The 21,677-nt window shown below is 38.2% G+C and overlaps 1 protein-coding gene across 2 annotated transcripts; it reads left to right on the forward strand.

Annotated features, from left to right (window-relative positions):
* The first annotated feature begins 467 nt into the window (after positions 1 to 467).
* On the forward strand, positions 468 to 20,937 carry LOC129775323 (uncharacterized). 2 transcript variants are annotated; one of them, XM_055779939.1, is made up of 4 exons: positions 468 to 642; positions 7,939 to 8,133; positions 19,743 to 20,017; positions 20,083 to 20,937. In XM_055779939.1, exons 1-4 carry the CDS (start codon positions 627 to 629, stop codon positions 20,674 to 20,676), a joined length of 1,080 nt encoding a protein of 359 aa, XP_055635914.1. In that variant the 5' UTR covers positions 468 to 626; the 3' UTR covers positions 20,677 to 20,937. The 2 variants fall into 2 exon arrangements, with proteins under 2 accessions (XP_055635914.1, XP_055635915.1); XM_055779940.1 differs by lacking the exon at positions 7,939 to 8,133 and having other exon boundaries at positions 472 to 642.
* Positions 20,938 to 21,677: the final 740 nt, after the last annotated feature.

Here is a 21,677-nt window from a genome sequence, read left to right on the forward strand (position 1 = left end):
AGATTTAGAAAATGTTTATGTATAGTAATAAAAATATAATTAAGAATTCGGCTCCTTTAAACTTATGTAACTGAGCCTGTAAAAATAAACGATTTTAATAAAAAAAAACAATAAATCAACTTATACAAAACAACCCAAATTGCTATCTCGACGATACAAATGAAAATCCGGCAGGTTTTAAGTAGGCAGAACACACAAAAAAATCGAGAAGCTATCCATTATGAGGCCTCCACGAATGCCACCAAACAGATGTTATTGATCTTATGTGTTGTTCAATTCAATTCGCGAAACGGTAAAATCGACCACTGTACGATTTTGCTCACGATTCCTCTTCTACTCATCGGTGAATCTCCATCCTCTCACCGATGAGGAGGCATCCGAAAACTCACGTTTTCTCGCGAATTACGTCGCCAATCCACCAAATACCGGTCTCTGGCAAAGCGTGCTCTCTCATATATTGACAGTTGGGCCATCGGAATGTGCCTAGTCTTATTTTAACTGCAGCTGTGGTCGGATCGTAATCGTAAAGCCGGTTGTGCCTCCGTTTGTGGTCTGAGTTTTGAAAACATTTACAAAGAAAAACACATTTTTCGGTTTAGCTGCGAGAACCATAGTGTACCGAGAGAATGGCCAACAATCACGGTAAGTGACTTTGGTATAATTCCTTCGTCTTTTTCGCATATTTCGTGGATTTGCCGTTAACTGTTTCTTGCTTTTTGGTGTAGTTGTTCCTGTGCAAGTTGAAAAAAAATTTACCGATATGTTTTCAAGTGATTTTGTTAGGAATAAGAAAATTCTCGTATACTGAATTAAGTTGAGTATGTGATACAAGGTGAAAGTGTAAAAATCTAAAAATGTCCCTGTCCATGTCGTACTGCGCATTTTGCCACATGTTCAAATCCTATCGATTTGTGTGAATTCCTATGCTGCCAAGGTGCCCTCTTCTGGAAAAACAAAATTTCATAGTTTACGACTGCGACGAATTATGTGTACTCATTCACACAACAATGCTAACAAGCTGACCTGATTCCAACATGAGTATATATTCTCGTATAACTGCAACCACAAACCGTGCACTATTGGGTGACAACACTTCACATGTAACATCTCGCCGAGGTGTTGTTCTCGATCTTGGCTTCGTTGAATGCCGCCGCCGCCCCCAGCATCGGGTGTAGCGTTTGCGATGACATCATCACTATCATTGGAAGCATTTTTCCTACTGTGGGGCGCGATTTGCGGCAGAGAATTTGATTCTCACAGGTTCTGCATTGAATTAATAACGACGAATACACGTTCACATATCAAATCCAGACAGAAAAGGTCAAATGATAATAGGATGAGATAGGCAAGAACCGGCTTCGTTTTTTCGTTTGGAAAATATTGGAAAGATTTCACTCACCAACGTCTTTTCGTCAACGATTTTGGTAGAAAGATCGTGTATGCTCAATACTTTCATAGACTAACATTAGCGGTAATCACAGGTCTTTCTAGCCGCTTTCGCCTACCTTCGCGTAACGGCGTGGTACATTTCGTTCAATTTTGGAACGCCAAAGGAGAAGCAAAAACTTGCCACGAAAGTGCATTGATGGGAGGAAGTAACAGTTTACCGCTAATATCGGTACGGTGGTGTCCAATCGCTATTTCGGCATGGTATTTGACTGGAATCTTACTTACGCCAACGCTCACATTGTGACACGTTTGCAGTATTTCCAACATGTTTCTTTTGATAAAGTGACGCTTCATGAATCATGGATTATTCTACGATAATCTAAAGCTAAAATATATTGAACATACACATACTCAAAATCATAGACAATTGTTAGAACAAACTTTCAAGTGCTGTGACTGTCGAAACGCAAATCCTAGATCCGATTTATATTTTTTCATATCCTTCACTTGTCTATCTCGTGTTGGATTTTAATTTAAGAGATTGAGATTCCATTTTTTCATATTCATTTCCAATTTCATAATAATGTTTCAATAAAAAAAAAACACATTCAATAGATATGAAATAGATATGTGAGCACCTTTGCCGCTATCATGAACCCTGGGATGAAAAAAATCAAGTCACTTCGATAATCTAGAGGAAGATTACGTTTGATGTAATTGTTATAACAAATCAAACGAAATACATTTCCCAATCAAAACAGAGGCTTAGTGAATATTCCTGGAAATTCGATATGAACGTTGAAGTACATTTTATTCCATTTTTTTTATCTGTATTATAGTGACTTTCAACACATTTGGCTGGTTCGTCACTTTTACTTCCATTTTTGGAAGAATGTCGGGAGTGAGAATTGAACTCGTGACCTTTAGCGTGAGAGGCATGGATGTTACCACTACGCCAGATCGCCTCCACACATTTTATTCCAATAGGATACTAATTTAAGGAATATTGTTAAAACGAGATGCATTGCCATGTTCCAGCCAAATGACAACAACATTTTACTTGAATGAAGGGTACAGGATGAAAATCTTAAAATATTCCACGAAATTAAATTACTTCAAAGTTGACCAAAATTTGCTCATTATTCGCTACGCAACGTGATACAAATCAATTTTAAATACTTGCATAGGGTAAATGATGTTGGTTTGTTCAGTTGAAAATCTGATTTTGGTTTGTCCACTTTTTTTAATAATCTAGTTCAGCGCACCTGTGTCAAATCAGGTATTCATATGTAAAATTGTTTTTTCATGATTTACAGTAATTTCACAGGATATTTTTACGGATTCACTTTTTTAATGGTTTATAAAGTCCTCCTTCTATTGGTGTCAATGCGCCCCACATTTGAGCTAACTTTCAATCAGTCACCAGATGATTATTTGATACGTATTTAGACTAGGATTGGGCGATCTCGTATCGATTCTTAAAAGATCAATTTTTTCGATTTCGATTTCCGATTTTTTGGATCGATCTTTTGTACTCGAGAAAATCTATTTTTGTTCGTTTTTGATCTTTTCGATCTATACATCTATTTTTTATTTTTTAAGGCCATCTAACATAATGTCAATATTTGGATCGCTTATTCTAAGGTTCACTTCTGTACAAATGCTGACATACACAGAACTAGCGGCAGCTACTGCAATCTACTGTAACAAGTTACGCATAGGGTCACTGAACCTGATGTTGGCATACATTACCGGAATTTTTTTTTAGAACTGGCGCCAAAATCAATAATCGGCTTCGAATAAATGACAGATTTGTGACACGTTTGGCTTTTATGGGATCATTTTCAGCTGAGTTCTGGACGGTTGCTGATTTTCTAATAATTGTTCTTCAATTAAATTATTTAATAAAACGACTGCCTGACGGCACAAGATGAATGCCCCGTGACTGTGGTCTTCATGCTGAGGAACAAAACAAAATGCTTTTGATGTTTGAATAGGAGTATGAAATTTGTATTCCATGTTTGAATAAAATACGGCATTCATATAGAATAAGCATTCATAAGAATAAGATAAATCGAAAAAGGTTTTTATTTTTCAAAGATCGATTTTTTGATATCGATTTAATTAGTGGATGAATCCCTATACAAGATCGATCTTTTTGTAAAGATCGCCCAATCCTAATTCAGACCGTTTCTGGATTAGAACGCTTACAAATATTGTAAACACCAGGGCTCTGCATAGTCATAGTCAACTGAGTATAGTCAGCTGACTATCTGACTGACTATATCCATAGTCAGTTAATAATAACTTTTGACTTCTTCACGCAGTTTCTCCGCCAAAACGACTGAACAGTCAGTCGGGCGTTTAGTCGCTATCTCCCTCTACCGACTCGACTATATTATTTCATTCTTCCCAGTCAAATGGTCCTCAGTGCATTTTGAAGTGACTTCCCCCAAAACGAATTCGTTCCTCTCTTTCTCTCTCCCATGTACATGTGCATGCATCGATGTTTGAGTTCAACGTGGTTTGACATACGCTACAGGTGAGCTAGATTATTTTGTATCGTACACGAAAATTACTTACACGTATAAAATAAAGTGCAGTGTGTGTGCGCTATTTTGCAAGCCTAATACTAACGCGAGGACCTTTATAGCATACTTGATAAATGTCTAAGTTCGTTGGTTTGAGTTCACAATGGGTAGACAATAAACCGTCCATTGATGGGGTAACTTCTTTTTTGCATAAGAAATCATGTTTTCGTTCCTCTTTATATGGACGTGAAAATAATATTGCGTACGCGGGTATGAATTACTGTCAGGGGGAAATGGAAGTGTGGATTGAAGTCAGTTGATTGAAGAGGCAGATTTGTACTCATTAGTCGAGTCAGTTGAAATAACCACTGACTGGACTAGTTCATCACTCATCCTCGCTAGTCAACACTAGTCAATTCATTTTCTAGTCAAGTCACTTTTTGTTGGCGGCGACTGCCGATGCTGTTGTTGAAGCGAAACTGCTGAGAGTAGAGTCGGTCCTCATTTTTCACCTTCGAAGATTTCGGGCCCTGATAAACACCATGCTCGCACACCATTTGTTTCAAATTTATATATCTAAATCATGTAAATAATGCATCTCGATGACCTCAATTCTGATCATGGTTTGTCCACTGCACTGATTTGAGTTTGTCCACATAATTACTATGGCAGCCGCTTGGCAGTTTGTTTATGTTTGTTTATTGTTGTCCTTCGTGCGTAGCAGAAATAAAGCTTCTCTGTGTTGAGTGCTGTACACATTGAAAATGCAAGGAAATGGCAATATTCTGAAGGAAGCCTCAATTATGAATGGATCATTATGACAACAGTAAACTCAAGCAATAAAAAATGTAACATCTACTTGAAAGTTCGAATTTCTTCATTCAAAAATAGTGATTTCTGAAACCGAACAAATCATGATCATTTTCCGGACAAACCATGATCATAGTTTCTCTTTGAAGAAAATCGTTAAAAAGCATAAAAAATGAACAATTTGAACGCCTTGTGATATTATTAGCAACTAGAGACTTGGGGCTTTTCAACAAACCCAAACTCTTCTTGATTACATGTGATTTACCAGTTGCGTAAAACACCCAGTTTCACAACAAATGAGGTGTGATAATGAAACAAAATACATATTATGCTTTTTCATTGCACTTCACATCCCCCTTCAAGGTCATTCCAAGATGAATTCATTGACGATCAAAACGAGAACATTGAAACAAATTTTGAATCGTGCATTCGAAGAAAATGATTCCGCCAACGTAATTTGTTGCCAAATCATAGAAAAAGGAAAACAAAATGAAACCTCGGACAAGCGTGTAGTAGATTCTGACTGAGAATGCACAATGAAGATGAAGAAATTTTCTCATGGTTTACATTCAACACTAATGTGTAAGCGCAATGAATGAGTCAACTGCCGGTCGATTCGATTTTTAGCTGACGTATACGGTACTCTGAACACAAACTGATGATGCTCTTTTTGATGAAGGAAACGCTTGGCAATCAATTACTACTCAATGGTGGGAGTGATCATGTTTTGGGAAGCAACAAAATGATAATAATATCATCCCATCACTCTACCTTCCGATTTGTTAAACTTACCACAATTCTTGTTGTGACCAAGGTGCTACGTATTGCAGTAAGGCGTTGTATCCGATAACAAAACGCGCAAACCACTATGCCACTCTCAAAATTCAAAAAAAGGGCGGTAGTTTTTCATAAACTTTCTGAGACGAGTTCTTCATGCGCAAAATCATTCGCCATAGATAGGGTAATCGTTTGGTGTCAGGTCCACACTATAGGATGGATGCCCAAGTCGCTTGCTAACTCGGCAAGATTGTCTGCTCTGAAAATCGAGGTCTAAACGAGGTGAAAATTTATTAATAAATGGAGTAACATAGTCATGGTCCTAACCAATCTCTTCCAAAAAATAATGTTCAATTGACGTCGATATTCACGAGATATTTCTGAAGATATTGAACTTGAGGGCACCAGAGAACATCAACCCTTGACTAAACACGGATAGGGCCTTACTGTCAGTGTAAAGTACTGATATGAACCCTATCTTTGATAAAGCACGGCTTGATGAACCACGTTCATATAATCGTCAGACAGTTCCATGTAGGGGAGGTGGGAGTAAAAGGGATATGTTAAGAAGAATTTCAATTACATCTTTGGAATCTCATGCTTCCCAAAACTTTGACGCTGTTTCTTCCAATTCAATATACTGTAACTAATGGCCAAATGTTTTACAAAAAAAGTGTTTTTCAATGTTCAATGTTTCAAAAAGTACATTTTTTCGATGCGGGTAATATGGACATATAGTGGGGGGAATATGGACAGGTTTGTAATATATGAAGTGGAGAGGTTTATCGATCGCGAGAGGAATAATTTTATGCAACCAAGGTCTGAACTCATCACGAATGTCCGTTAAATGATGAAAAAATCGAGTTAATCCACCTAGAAGTGATATCGGGCTTTTAGGCAGTATAAACGGACAGACTCTCAACTATTTTGCTTTTGGTTCCAATCAGCTTCTAAACAGTCCACATTTGGCGATTTGACTTCCATTTATAGACGCAGGGCATTCCTTAGGAATAGATTAAACAGACTTTTCACAGTCTATCTCACTACCACTGGCAACTGTCCGTTTTACCCCACCAGTACAATTATTTCAATAATTTAAATTTTCCACTCAAAAATGAATTCACTTTTCCATACATACCTAATATCGCTTCTCTGTTAACTCACAAACCGAAATATTACCATCAGCGAATTGAATTTTGATATTGAACCACTCAAAATGCTTAATATCGAAGCAGCTAAAGTTACATCAACACGCGGAAGCATGTATAATTTTCGGTTTTTGATTCCCTTTTCCACTTTTGATCAGTATTCATTGCCATAGGGCGGCTTAAATATTATATAATAACATGTAGAAGGTTTGCTCATTAACAGAAATCTGAAATTCAATATGTAGCTATACAAATCAACCACCTGACCATATTACCTCCACTGTCCGTATTACCCGCGGTTCCCCTATTATTCAACCATCGTTGGCACTTCTGGATAAACCCAATTTGGGAACAAATGAAATTAATTTGGATAAATGTCTTGCCCAAACATTTTCTAATATTAAGCGTGAACATACATTTTACGTAAAGTGATATTGTTCTTTTGTCAGAGTAGAACGAACAAATAGTGAAAGCTGAGGAGAATTAGTCGCAAATCCGGTTTATGCAGTCCATACGCTTTTTATCCAGTTCCGCGTGAATTACATCATCATCAAACGTACACCAGCGTACGCGATTGACGAATGCAATTTGACATTGTGTTTTGATTCCATTGGAAACTCATGGCGATGCAATCATGCAACACATGATAAATGAAGCTTGGCATACACAATGAAGAGAGTCCCACGATGGCTGTGCAAAATATCGCTTCCGATTGTGCTTTATTTTTGGAACACACCTGCATTGGCGCTGGAGGTGATACTCGTATATGTAAATTAGGTTACCTCATAGATTTCGTTTTGTAAACTCGAATATTTTTCACCACAGTTCGAGTGCCTATCTATCTCTGAGCTGTTTTTCGAAAATACACCTGATTGCCCAACAAGTACATACACTCTGAAGTTGTGAAAAGTAAAGGGTCAAAACTTTCCACTTATCATTGTCGCTCGTTTGTACCGTCTTAGTGCTACATCATTTCTATCGAAAAAAAAATGTAACTGTTTCCTTCTTGCTTTCCTACTGCATCCATAGAGTAACACAACTAAATCCAAAAATAAACCATGATTCAACGCCACCGAAGCGACCTTCTGTTTTGAAGGTCGCTTTAGTGGCATCGAATCGCAACGTCTTGGAGTCATCTACAACAGAGTGACGTTATTGTTTAGCACTCCCATTAATCGCTTATAAACCCTCTCTATGCTTCCTTTATTTGGCATATGCTTGTTCGGAAAAAAAATAACGATGCGAGTCATGAAAACCGGTCAAGCTTCACCATCACCCCGCAGGTGTTGCTTCTCACCTCAAAGTAAAGGGAAGGAAACCGTGTGTAGTTTCGGTTATCAAACCTAGCGAATCACCATCTCATCCGCCTGATTCTAAGCTGGAATGTCAGGGAGCAGTTGTCGATAGCAGTGTTTGTCCCAGCAATACTGCATCCAATGCATCAAGTGATGGCAACTTCAATCTCGTTACATTCGAAGGTAAGTGTAGCTCGTGCAGCCTTTGCTTTAATTGAATTCAAATTTTTTATTTGATTGAATGACATGTATGATTTCATTTGTATGTTCGAGAATCATCACTGTTGCCCGATGATGCTGCAGGCCTAGCATAACGCGAGCAGCGAGATTTGTGTGACTCATTCGAAGTTATTGCGTTATGTGTGTGGCAGGAGATTGCACGATAATGTCAATCATTCCTTTAACAAGTCGCAATTAGCGTTCTCCCACCGAGATGCTGATTTGGGTCGTCTGCACAGCTAATGAGAAGGGTTGAGTCAATTAAGTGAGCAAGAGAAATGTATCTGATGGAACTGATTTTACCCCATACTCATGATAATCGGGAATGGTGTTTTGTTCTAATTTATGGTTAGTCGATACCATTCATCAAAACCGATACTATGTTAGAAAGAAATCATATATTGGGATGAAAAAAGTCACAGGAGGGTTGTGTCTAAGACACGACCACATAGTTGACGTAGGATTCAGTTAGGCTATCTGTTGTTTTGGCTATGTTTGAAGAATCACATTGCTAAACTCTTCGATAATGATTTGGTGGCCCGGAAAAGGGTTGTTAGGTATTGTTTGTTCACTCTACCAGTGTTCACAACCGAGTGATGATGATAGAAGGATGGTGATCAGTCATTTGACTGTGCGTATCACCATAGAATATGCCAAAGAGGAATGAGATATGATGAAAGTCGCCCTCTGAGGCCCTGAACGAGATGGTTCCTGTGTTATGTATGGATAAAATGAAGAAAAAAAAATCATCATTACATTTAATATAAGATAATTATAATTATCGAACACAATTATCAAATTTCCTCACCAGAAAAAAAGTGTTACTTTATTATAGCGAAAATATATTTGAAATGGAAAATATAATTTCATTCATAATTTTTACTTTCTGAGTGTTTATTCAATCCATTTTTAGTTTCGCTTTAAACCCAACGAGACACGGAACTCCTTCATTTTCCCACTTTTTCTCGTCGCATGAACTATCCTTGGGAGAAAAAAAATCGTTTCATATTTCAAGTCATTTTAACACAACCGCTACCATATACCAACATAAAAGATCCAAAAATTTAAATTTTACTTATATTCTTTCTACGATTACGATTCTACATAAGTTCTATTCAGTTGATTGAAACATCATTCTTCAATCAATCCATCAAAAGATTCTTATTGGAACAAAAATAAAAAAAATCGCTCATCGCTCCCAACTTGCTTGCTCCCGTATGCAATCAGCAATGCCCACGCTAGTTACAATGAGCACCATCTATTTGTGGGCGTCGTTTGTTAAACTATCGACCACGAGGGTATTTATATGCTAATTTCCCCCAGGTACCTTGAATTTTAAATCTGTTAGGGAATACATGTCGGTGAAAACAAAAGCTCCCCCTACTTTCATGTGTTTGTAATGTCGGAAATCGGCAGCTTGGTTTTCATGTCTCTGTTAGGGAACGTACTTCGGTGGGAACGAAAGTTCCCTTTACTTTGATGTATTTGCAATGCCGATTTCTCCGTATCTTCAATTTCGACCAATCAGAACGAGGTGGATGGATATGCATTTGGAGATTTTTCGATTGTTTTATAGTTAGTTTCATATGATATATTATTTTATCCATTGTGGTGAATTGTTATGAAGTGCTCAGATCGATTCGTGCAAATATCTCGTAAGTACATCAGGAAATAACTGACTTATAATTGAAAGTACATGAGCCGCCGCATGTATCGTCAATTTCGACCAATCAGAAGTGGGTATATCCGTTAGGATAGGGGTTGAGATTTTTCAATTGTTCGATAGTTAGTTTTATGACATATTTTACTTTATTCAACGTAAAAAAATTGTTCTGGAGTGTCGAAATTGATTGACGCAAAAATCTCATCAATCCATCATTAAATGACTGAACAATAAGCGTTTGAAATTGGACAATTTTCACGATGTGCTCGATTTTCAATTTGTATCCCCATATGTTCCGGAAAGACGTAATCCTACGTCAAAAAAGTTACAATGGGAAATATTTGCCTATTACGCAATGATACACTTTTGTCGGTCTTTCTACCAGACGTCGTCTATCGATTTTTCCCATAGAGCAATTCCATACCGAATCAGCCAGCCGCTGACTCGGCTTTCCGATTTTTTGAAGCTTGCTACTTATGATGGAAACTACTTCAACTCACAATTTTCATTATGATATTACCAATTCAAATTACGACTGATTTTTCAAAAGGACGAGAGCAGCTCTCCGGACAGTGTCTGCGCTGACAGGTATTCCAATGACGCCGACTACTTCGGTAGTCAATTTAGGAATGTTTGTTTTAGGGGTTTTCGCAATGTTCGCACAATTACTCGTTCATCATCAGAAGATAGGATCCGTTTGCATTCTCTACCCGGGAGATTTTCCATGGTTCCTTCGTATTTCCACTTATTTATGGTTTTCTTTACTGTACAGTGGTTTCTTCCGACAGCAGCTGCTATTTCCGGCAATGTCTTTCCTCGACAAGTCAACAGTGTCTATTTCTTTTCTCTTACTTGCCATCTTCATAAAAAAAATTCAAACATCTACGAAAAATTGAGTTAATACTTATCTCGCAGATGAACGAGAATTTCGATCTCTGTGAACAATCCTCCTTCCGCTTTCTTCCGTGCTGTTTCATATACCGCACCTCTAACCCACTTAGTGATAAGACGGGCTTACCTATTTCCCTAGACTCGCCTTGCACCAGACCAGCTCCAGAAAACAGTCTTATAACTGATTTACACATTGACCAGTAATTGGCGTCAGTTACTTGAACGTCAACGGCACGCCATATTTAGATCACCAGTTGACTGGTGCTGTGCGTTTATACACATTTTCAGCAACTGGACAGCTTGGCTGTCACTTTATCCTCGATGACGAATGACAATGGCGAATGAATGGCGACGTCTGGTGGCGATAACCATTTTGGGAGGCAAATTAATCTTTATCGGTTTTGTAGGCCCGGAGGCAGTTTAAAATTGTCAAAATTTGAATGATAAATTTTACTTCTTGTTAATTTACTAATTAAAACACGTCGTACTGAACCTTCATCAGCTGTTTTTATATAAATTTCCTGATATTTCCATGATTTCATTGTCTATTACCATTTTCGCTTCACAAATCGAACACATGAAGCACAATGCCGTCAACGCGAATGGAGATTCTTCCATGTATACGTTGAGGGAATTGAATTTGATGTTCCTTGTACCGTCGAACCATCCAGTGTTGGCAAATGTACAGATTTATCCGGAAAGGTATATTTTTTCAGTTTTTTGACGTGGGACTACGTCTAACCGGAGTATATGGGGGGTAAAATGAAAACCTAAATACAGAACATGCAGGAAAAAATTAAAGATTCCGAATGCTTATAACTCGAACATTTCTTACTGGTTCGGAACGATGTTTGCATCAATTGATAGGGAATATTTCTACGCATCTATCACAATTAATAAAAAGTTATTTTTCATTAGATAAACAATTGAATAACTGTAAAATATTAAGCGTTGTCTAAACTCCCTAACTACCTCGTTTTGATTGGCCCGATTTACGGTTTCCCCAACACAGCCATCATAACCAAGCAGCCTTGGGGAAATCGGCAATGCAAATACACGAAAGTATGGTGATTTTTGTTCTCATCGAAATGTGTTCCCTAACACAGACTTCAAAACCAAGCAGTGTTGGAGAAATCGGCATTACAAATACATGAAAGTTGGGAGTATTTTTTATCCGACTGAAATGTGTTTCCCTAACACAGACTTCAAATCCGTGGAACGTGGGAAATTGACATTGCAAATTAATGCAAGTCGGGGGTATTTTTGTTCAGACTGAAATGTGTTTCCCCAACACAGACTTCAGAACCAAGGTGTTTGAGGAAATTGGCATGGCAAATAAATTCAAACTGCGAGTACTTTCGAACTCGCTTGCCTTTGTACAGACTGAACTTTCAAATTTAAAGGCTCTATAATATAAAAAAATATAAGTTGAAGTTGTTGGTTCATGCAAGCCTGGGGTACTTTTGCACCCGCATGATTTTTCGCACTCCGAAAAGTGTTTTCCTAACACGGATTACAAAAACCGATACGAACACAACGCTTTGGTTCGGTTATTCAAGATTGCATTGTAGGATATGCCTTCATATCTTCTGCTCACTGAATTTCTGGCACTGAGTGCCTGAAGTTCATCAAATCAAGCAAATTCGCGGTTCGAAAAGTACGTGCACTTGAGAGATGGAAATGTAAAATAAAACGATCGTTTGATAATTCTTCCGTTCACATATTTTGTTCTAGGCATCATAACACACGTAAAAGGACTGTCATTAAATTTAATTGTAACGAAGAACATAATCCATCATAATGCATGAATTGACCTTACATGACATTTATTCAATCTCTTTACTTACAAAGCAAATATATTGAATTCGATTGAATCCGGAAATTGTTTCATTCAATCAAAAATTTTATCAATACAAACAAATGATTGCTAAGCTAGTCCCTCGTCAACTTTGCGGTTATATGATATATATAACCCACCCATTTTTTTGTTTTGTTCTGTACAGTAAGAACACAGATTTTTCTCATAAAGCACCGATAGGAACTGTTTTTAAACGGTTTTATTTAGCTTGCCCTGTAATTTGTATGTTTGTACGTTTATATGTTTGTAACATATTTGTCTGTAGCGCATTACCACATCGATAGAAATTTGAGCCCCTTCCTGTTGACCGATTGATCTGAATTTGGAACACACCTTTATCTCTGCAGTCATTATCAGTCAAACTGGGAATTTCGTGATTTTAAAACTCCAAGATGGCTGCCGCTACAAAATGGCGGATTACATATTCTCCCAAACTCCTTCAATATCGGTATCAAATGAAAGGGCTTGGCTAGTAGAACACAATTATTCATGAGGAATGCAAATTCAAAATGGCCGCCACCACAAAATGACGGATTACATATTTTCTCAAAACCCCATCAATATTGGTATCAAATCAAAGGGCTTGACTAGTAGAACACAGTTATTCATGAGAAATGCAAATCCAAAATGGCCGCCACCACAAACTGGCGGATTACATATTTTCTTTAAACCCGATCAATGTGGGTATCAAACGAAAGGGATTGACAGTTATTTATGAAAAATGCGAATCAAAAATGGCCGCTATCACAAAATGGCGGATTACATATTTTCTTTAAACCCGATCAATATGGATATCAAATGAAAGGGATTGACTAGTAGAACACAGTTATTTATGAAAAATGCGAATCAAAAATGGCTGCCACCACAAAATGACTGATTACACTTTGTCTCAAAACCCCATCAATATGGGTATCAGATAAAAGAACTTAACTAGTAGAACACAGTTATACATAAGAAATGCAAATCCAAGATGGCGACCACTACAAAATAGCGGATTACACATTTTATCAGAACCCCATCAATATGTATATCAAATGAAAGGGATTGATTAGTAGAAGACAGTAATTTATGAAAAATGCAAATCCAAAATGACCGCAATCCCCAAACAACTAATTACTTTTTAAATGGTTTCATTCAGCTTGACCTGTTTGTATGTATGTTTGAATGTTTGTAGGGTTGTCCCATATTAATAGAAAATTGCCCCGTTCCTATTGACTGATTGATCTGAAATATTAAACATACTTTCAATTCTACTGCCATTATCAAACTACGTATTCTATGACCTTGAAACATTTATTTTGGCCTTCGCTAAAAATGGCTGAATGACTTGGCATGAAGAACACGAAACATATAAAACAACATAAATTCAAAAAGGTCGCCACCACTAAATGGTCGACTATGTATTTTTCGCAATTCCCTCAATATCGGTATCAAATAAAATGATATGACTAATAGAATACAATACATCATGACAATATTCCGAAGAAAATTAGGTAAGAAATAAACGTTGGATTTCCATTATCCACAGTTAGTTGTTTCATCATATACCCCACGATGTTATTTTAGTCTCATCATTGCCCTAGATCAATGAAAGAACGGATGTGATAATTACTAACAGCTACTTGTCAAATTATTTTCTAGCTCTTAGTACATTGAACCGTTTAACTTAAAAGGGTTTTTTTACTTATTTTATTTCCTAGTTTCTCTACATTAAAACCATTCAAAAAATTTGTGTTTTTTCAATTTTCATTTGATACCCATATTGATGGGATTTTGAGAAAATATGTAATCCGCTATTCTGTGGTGGCGGCCATTTTGAATTTGCATTTCTCATGGATAACTGTGTTCTACTAGTCAAGTCCTTTCATTTGATACCCATATTGATAGGGTTTTGAGAAAATATGTGATCCGCCATTTTGTGGTGGCGGCCATCGTGGATTTGCATTGCTCATGAATAACTGTGTTCTACTAGTCAAGCCCTTTCATTTGATACCAATATTGACCGGGTTTTGAGAAAATATGTGAACCACCGTTTTGTGGAGGCGGCCATTTTGGATTTGCATTCCTCATGCATAACTGTGTTCTACTAGTCAAGCCCTTTGATTTGATACCCATGCTGATGGGGTTTTCAGAAAATATGTAATCCGCCATTTTGTAGCAGCCGCCGTCTTGGATTTTTAAAATAATGAAATACCCAGTTTTATAATGACTGCAGAGATAAAGGTGTGTTCCAAATTTCAGACCAATCGGTCTACAGGAGGGGGGTTAAATTTCTTTTAATGTGGTAAAGCGCTACAAACAAACATGTTACAAACATACAAACATACAAATTACAGAGCAAACCAAATAACACCGTTTAATAATTGTCTTCACCATAGCCGAAAAAGATTTTTCCCCTTCCAGTACAGATAAATATATGGCACCACTGAACCTGCCTGGCATTTCGATTTCACACAAATGTCTAATATGACGCACTGTTTGGAAGAAATTGTCATTTATCTATTGGCGCCAGTATCTAGAAAATTTTCTATTCGCTGGCGTGGCCAATTACTTGTGCGATACTTGCGCAAGTAACTGGAGCCGGGTGTTTACATGGCTCTAATAACTAAACTCTAGTGATTGGATTCTTCTTCAACACAACACTTCAACAAAATGACTGTTTTTCAATGAATTTTCGGGATATTTGCTCTTGCTGCTCTAAATTGGAAGTTGTTAACACGAAAATGGCTTCAAGTTAATTTTTATTTTATTTTTTCGCGCTATAAAAAATCAGACATGTAGGTAGACATCAGAACAAGTTAACACATAAGGTTAGAAGTAGAGATGGGCAAACCGTTCATAAACTGTTCAAAAAAACTAGTTCACCAAAAAGAGTGAACGAACGGTCGTTCTTTTTTACTGGGCAACAGTTCACATGAACTGCTTATTTAGTTCAGAACGAACTGTGTACGAAGACCGCTGGCTGAACTGTGTATACAGTTCAGTTCAGAATGAACTGTGTACGGTGAACGATGAACTGTGTATGCAGTTCAGAACCAGTACAGAACGAACTGTGTATGATGACCGCTGGCGGAACTGTGTATACAGTTCAGAACGAACTGACCGCTGGCTGAACTGTGCATACAGTTCAGAACGAACGGTGTATGGCGATCGGCGTATAAGAGGAAGGCGAGCGAACGAGTGATAGATGAATGATGTTGCAAGGTAAATAGTCCTCAAATTAACGAATGGAAATAAACGATAGCCCCATGGAATAATGAATATAATATGTCGATATGCCCATCTCTAGTTAGAAGTAATAATTTATTGTTAAAGAAGAGAAAAAAAAATCGTTGGTGGCAATATAGCTGCCAGTACCCGTTAAAGGGTTAAAGCAGGGATTTTCAGATTTTTATCATGGCGTAGCACTTACTATAGCAAAAATATTTTGACGGAACTTGAATGAAAATAATTGATTGACGTTCTTTGCATATTTAAAAAAATATTTAAACTCTAACTCGTCTAGTATTACAATTATTTCAACATTGTAGTAGAAAATCTTTATGTAAAAATGTGTTTATTTATCCTAAAAATGTAATCCTGTATTTGCTTCATGCACACATGCATTTTCTTCCAGTTTTGTATTCGCAAACAATGAGTCGAATATCCGGCTGCCGGCTACACTATGGAAAAGTTTATGTAAAAGAAACTTTTTTGTTTCGAATGGGAAAAAGGTTGCTGATTTGAGTAACGATTTCTCTGATTGAAATGGAGCGTGGCGGTTTAAATTTCATGCCGTTCACGATCCTTCGACAACGCTTTATGTGCGATTCACATAGCACGTTACGGAGAAGAACGTCTACGCTCCGTCAACGTCTCCACCAATTCACACATGCAGTCAATGCTTCCACCAGCACCGTCACGTCAAATGCCAAACGAATGATTTATTTAATTTTATTCATGGTGTCGCCACCTATAACAATTTTAAATTGAAATGCCCTCTTTCAAATCAGCATGCCTAGAATCAGTTCTAAATTTTGAAAAATTCAATGAGAATAATTGAATTCAATTATTTAAATGCTTAAACCCCGTAGTCCGACCCTTATGCAATAATAATAATAAATAGAATAATTCTTTCAACTAGTCGCGAATGATTTTCACTCAGAAATTTGGAGCTAAGAGATATGTTAGCATAAAAAATACAGTAAGTTACTTATAAAGCGATATGCTGAGGCACCACTCAGTGTCGCATTGGAGTCGGTTTTGACCAGTAATTGGACATTTGCGACTGGGGGCGACTTTCAATGTGGGGCCATAATTTGGGCCCCGAACTCAATGTTTACAAAAATGTCCAACTAGAGGTAAAAATGTTTAATTAAACGTGTTGCATCACAGATCTGTTCAATTAGCTTAGTGTCGATGTAGATGTAAATTACTGTATAACCAAATCAAAACAAAAGCCGAGACACAAAGCCCAGACAAAAACCAAACAAGCCGTCCGTCTCCGTCAATTATTCTTTTCTACAAACCCTGCCGGTCGTTTTCGTTGAACGTATGCTGACGGGTCGTTACGTTGCTGGTGTATGTGAATGTTTTCATGAGAATTTCATGGTAGAATCATTGACGTATCGTGACGTGACGGGACGTGAACGTGACGTGTATGTTGTATGTGAATCGCACTTTAATCATATCAGGACCAATCGGAGGAGTTCAGATTTTGCAGGGAAAGCAAAACCAAAAAATCATACCACTCTTTGAATTTATGAGGACAACATACTTTTTTGCTTGAAAACAGTGTGGAAACAGTGGATAATTGAGACGCAAAAATGCTTTTTTCGCATTGAAATGCGTATAAACCATCGAAAAAAACTAAATGGACGATAACTTCGTCAAATTTGCTTCAATTCATACACCGCACAAAAAAAAACGGCACAAGAGAAAAAAATCGCACAAAAACAGGTTTTACTGTAGATCTAGCGTAGAAATATTTGCCAACAAAAGGATTATCTCTGGGTCAGGTTTTGACTAGACCTGGGATAACAATGGAGGAAAAAAAGGGTTCTAAATCATACAGTGGGTTTGAAACTTAGGTTGGGTTTGAAAAATCATCCCTAGTAACACACATATTTCGAAATAAACATCAAACATCAGAAACAGCTCCAATCCTTGCCAGGCTGCCTTCTCTCATGGGCACCTTACACGATCAACCGGATTGACAATAAGTGTCTTCAATATCGTGACAGCTAGGCTTTCAACATCTGATCTAACCTCAATCAATATTTTTCCACCTTACACGGTCAATATCGCCCTCAACCCGAGACAACGGAAATATCCGCGATGGCTAGTGGCGACATTTGAGTTTGGGATCCAAACTATTCTCTATCAGATTAGAAGGCTATAAGGTAATTTTCAATTGGTAAAATTTGAATGAAAATATCTACTTGGTATTATTCAATTAGTTGAAGCGCGTAGTCCTAACCTTAACTTAACCTATTTCCCCTGAATTTTCAGATATTCCTACTAAAATGTATTATTATAATATAACGTCAATTTCAGACATAATTTTTGTATGAGATTTTCTCACCACTTGCAGGAAAAAAGTGATTTGCATTCACATAGAATACTAATTTGATTTGTAAAAGTTAATTTTCATTCATAATTTACACTTTAGAATTCGGTTTTTCTTCTCAAAAATACATCATAATACTCGTTTCACAAATACAGACTGTTCCTTTCAGTTTCAGAGATGCCAGATTATTTTAGTTTGCGAAAATATATGCAGGTTATTTTATCTGCAAGCAAATGTTTTTATTCCATAAATGAGACTATGACAGTAGAACCCCGATTATCCGCGAGCGGGTGATCCGCCCTGCGGATTATTCGTGACTGCGAGTTCCATAGTAAATCAATAGGCCTTTCCGGAATTTGTTAGTGAGTGGTAGGCCCATGCTCTTTTGTTGTGATCATGGCTTTTACATTATTTAGCCACTGGTGTACACGACCTTATAGATGGATAATTGATTGATTTCTGTATTGATAGAACATAGTTTTTATGTTGAAACATCTCTTTTTGTGTTTGCATTTTTTTTATCCTTTAATGGGTCATCCGCGATTTTCGTTAATCGCGGTGAGTTTGCCCAACTATTCCGCGGATAATCGGGATTCTACTGTAGCTTGAATTAACACATGATGTTTTTTCATCTGTGCTTTTCCAAGATCTTCTCATTATCCAAATTTTATAGCGGAGTGTGAAGAAACACACAACCCGCGCACTAGCGCAAAGAATGACCGAGTTCAACGTTAAAAAATTCCTAAAACGTTAAGTTTCATCCACTCTCTCACCATCACTTTGTCAGTTTACTTTGAAGTTTTGATTTGTATCGTGAAAAGTACCGTATTTTGCTATTCAAAGTATCGGTTTTCCAAACCAAAAGCTTCCATTTACGATTCCTACAATTTCAGTGGTTTATGAATTTTAATTGCAATTGCAAAAAAGACTAACAAAAATTAAATGTGCGCTTGCATATCTGGCAACTCAGTCTGGAAGTCCGTGAGGTAAAACGTCAACATCATGCATCCATATGAAATGTCACGATATTGAAGCCCGAAATCATCATATTGTCAATAAATTTGACCGTGTAAGGTCCGCTTCAAATTGTTGATTGAGATAAGAATGCCAGGGCTAGTGTGAACAGTGTTTGGCAGATGAACGTTTCACAGAATAACTCACATTCGTTTGTTGAAATATGATCTAGTAGAAGTCACTTCCCCCCGTGGAATTCGTTTGTTGCTACATGCTACGAATGATAACACAAACGGGAACGATAGAACTTCGGTTAGCATTTCATGATACACAAGCATGCGAACTAGAACGTCATGAACGCTTTCGATGCGGAATCAATTATATCTCGTTGGAGCCGAATATATGGTTAAGTTAAATAATAAGCAAATAAAAAACATTTTGACAACAGTTAGGCTGGAACTCGTACGAACTTGGGTTACGCAAGAATACACGAAAACAAGGTTTGAACGGAGGGGGTGACACCCAAGACACCCGCCCCGGGTGTCACCCGGTCACGCTACGCCACCGGGTTGCGTCAAAATTAGCTGATTTGGTATTGATTTGACTCCATAGTAGTTTCACATCTCATCGCTTCTCATTTTTCTTTTTTCTGTTTTTAGAGCTTGAAACCGAAGACAAGTTGGAGTACACCTTCTACCCGGTCAGCGGTAAAGAAATTAACTTCAAGGTGCGAGCGGCTCATGATGCTCATCTGGCACTGACCACCGACGCGGCGGAATCTGATCAAATGTTGGAGGTGTTCATCGGTGGATGGAAGAACACCAAATCCGTTATCCGGAAGAACCGCGCCAAGCCGGACGTATGCGAGGTGGAAACTCCCGATATTCTCAACGCTGGCGAGTTCCGCGGATTTTGGATTAAGTGGCATGATGATGTGAGTTACCTCTCAACAACAAATATAATATAAAAGTGATTTTTTGTTACTTCTCATCCTTCCAGGTTATCACCGTCGGTATGGAAGGAGCTGCAGCAGCTTTCCTATCTTACGAGAACTCTGATCCATTCCCAATTAACTATATCGGTGTTTGCACCGGTTGGGGAGCCACTGGCTCGTGGATCATGCTGAAGAACGAAGAAAAACCATCCGCACCTATTCTAACAAGCACCAATGCCGCATGCTGGATTCCAGCATCCAACGGCGAGATTCCTCCAAACGCCGTAGTCGGAGGATCAGACGGAGAGGAGCTGTACATTGGTCGCGCTCGTCATGAAGGCGCAGTCATTCCTGGAAAGGTTGTCGCCTCCCATGGATTGTGTTACGTTCCGTGGGGTGGTGCTGAGAATCCAATTGCCGAATATGAAGTGCTATGTGATGCAGTTGGTAGTTTTGTTTCGGCCAGCGGAAGTGAAATTCCTCCGAATGCTATTCCTGCAGGAGAATCTGAGGACGGCGAGCCACTGTTCATCGGCCGTGTATCGCACGAGGGAACGCAAACGGTCGGTAAAGTGCAGCCGTCGCATGGCGTCTGCTACATTCCATACGGCGGTCAGGAACTGGCATTCGCCGATTACGAAATCTACGTTAGCAACTAAACACACAGAACGGTTCGTCATTCGGCGCAAGTTACCGCTGCAGCCTTAACGCATTTGAAAAATTACACACCAAAAGCAAGAATCTCGTGGGATGCGAAGATCCTATTTACCATACGATTTGGATGATAAGTTTTATTCAGGATATGCTCGCCGGCACAACAGAAAGGTGTAGTAAAGCAAGCACAACCATATTTATTATTAATTTACACATGTATTGAACAGAGTCAAAATAAAGACACATGCTTCTACAAAAAATATAAAGGAGTGTTCAATCTAAAAAAATCATAGATATCCTTTAATTCAATAGAGATTAGCATGGTTCTAGCTAATCCCCCCTATTCCGCGCGGGGACAGATGTGAGATTGCTCAGGCCACAGTATAACCCATTCGGGGTAGTTTCGACCAAGCTGTGCCATGTTGTAGTGTGTATCTCGCAGAGGATACTGCCCTTTGAAGCTCTTCAAATCACTCATACTGCTTGTAAGCTGCATCTACTATTCGTACAATCGCTCCCCATAAGGGGCTGTCCACATACCATGTGGACAACTTTAGAGTGGGTAGGGGTTACGAAAATCTGAGGGTTGAGAGGGTTTAGATAATGTCCATGTGGACACGTTGAATTTCTTTTTGAATAAAGCATTCATGTTTATAGTCAAAATTGAATGAGATTTGCTTTGTATTTAAAAGATTTTTGTAAACTTTACGCTTCACACGAGCTGGGTACAGCTTTCATCGTGATGGGGGAGATGCAGAAACGGGTGATTGGCTGGTGGCTGATCAACGAATGAATGTGCAGATTGAGGATGCGAGCCCACTTCTTCAATATCAGCATTATTAACGTCCACAACCCCTCATCTAGTTAGCACCGATGAAGACAAGGAAGAATTCTACGCGCAGCTAGAGCGTGAATGCGATCGTTACCCGAAACACGACATCAAAATCATCATCGGACACTAGCGCTCACTTCGGTACCACCTACGACGGCTACAGGAGCCGAACGT

The sequence above is a fragment of the Toxorhynchites rutilus genome, chromosome 3 (genome assembly GCF_029784135.1).
Source record: "Toxorhynchites rutilus septentrionalis strain SRP chromosome 3, ASM2978413v1, whole genome shotgun sequence".
NCBI classification, from domain to species: domain Eukaryota; kingdom Metazoa; phylum Arthropoda; class Insecta; order Diptera; family Culicidae; genus Toxorhynchites; species Toxorhynchites rutilus.

Coding starts and splice junctions, on each gene's coding strand:
- LOC129775323 (XM_055779939.1), top strand. Junction 8,134..19,742: donor CAATCTCGTTACATTCGAAG/GTAAGTGTAGCT, acceptor TTCTGTTTTTAG/AGCTTGAAACCGAAGACAAG. Junction 20,018..20,082: donor GGATTAAGTGGCATGATGAT/GTGAGTTACCTC, acceptor TCATCCTTCCAG/GTTATCACCGTCGGTATGGA.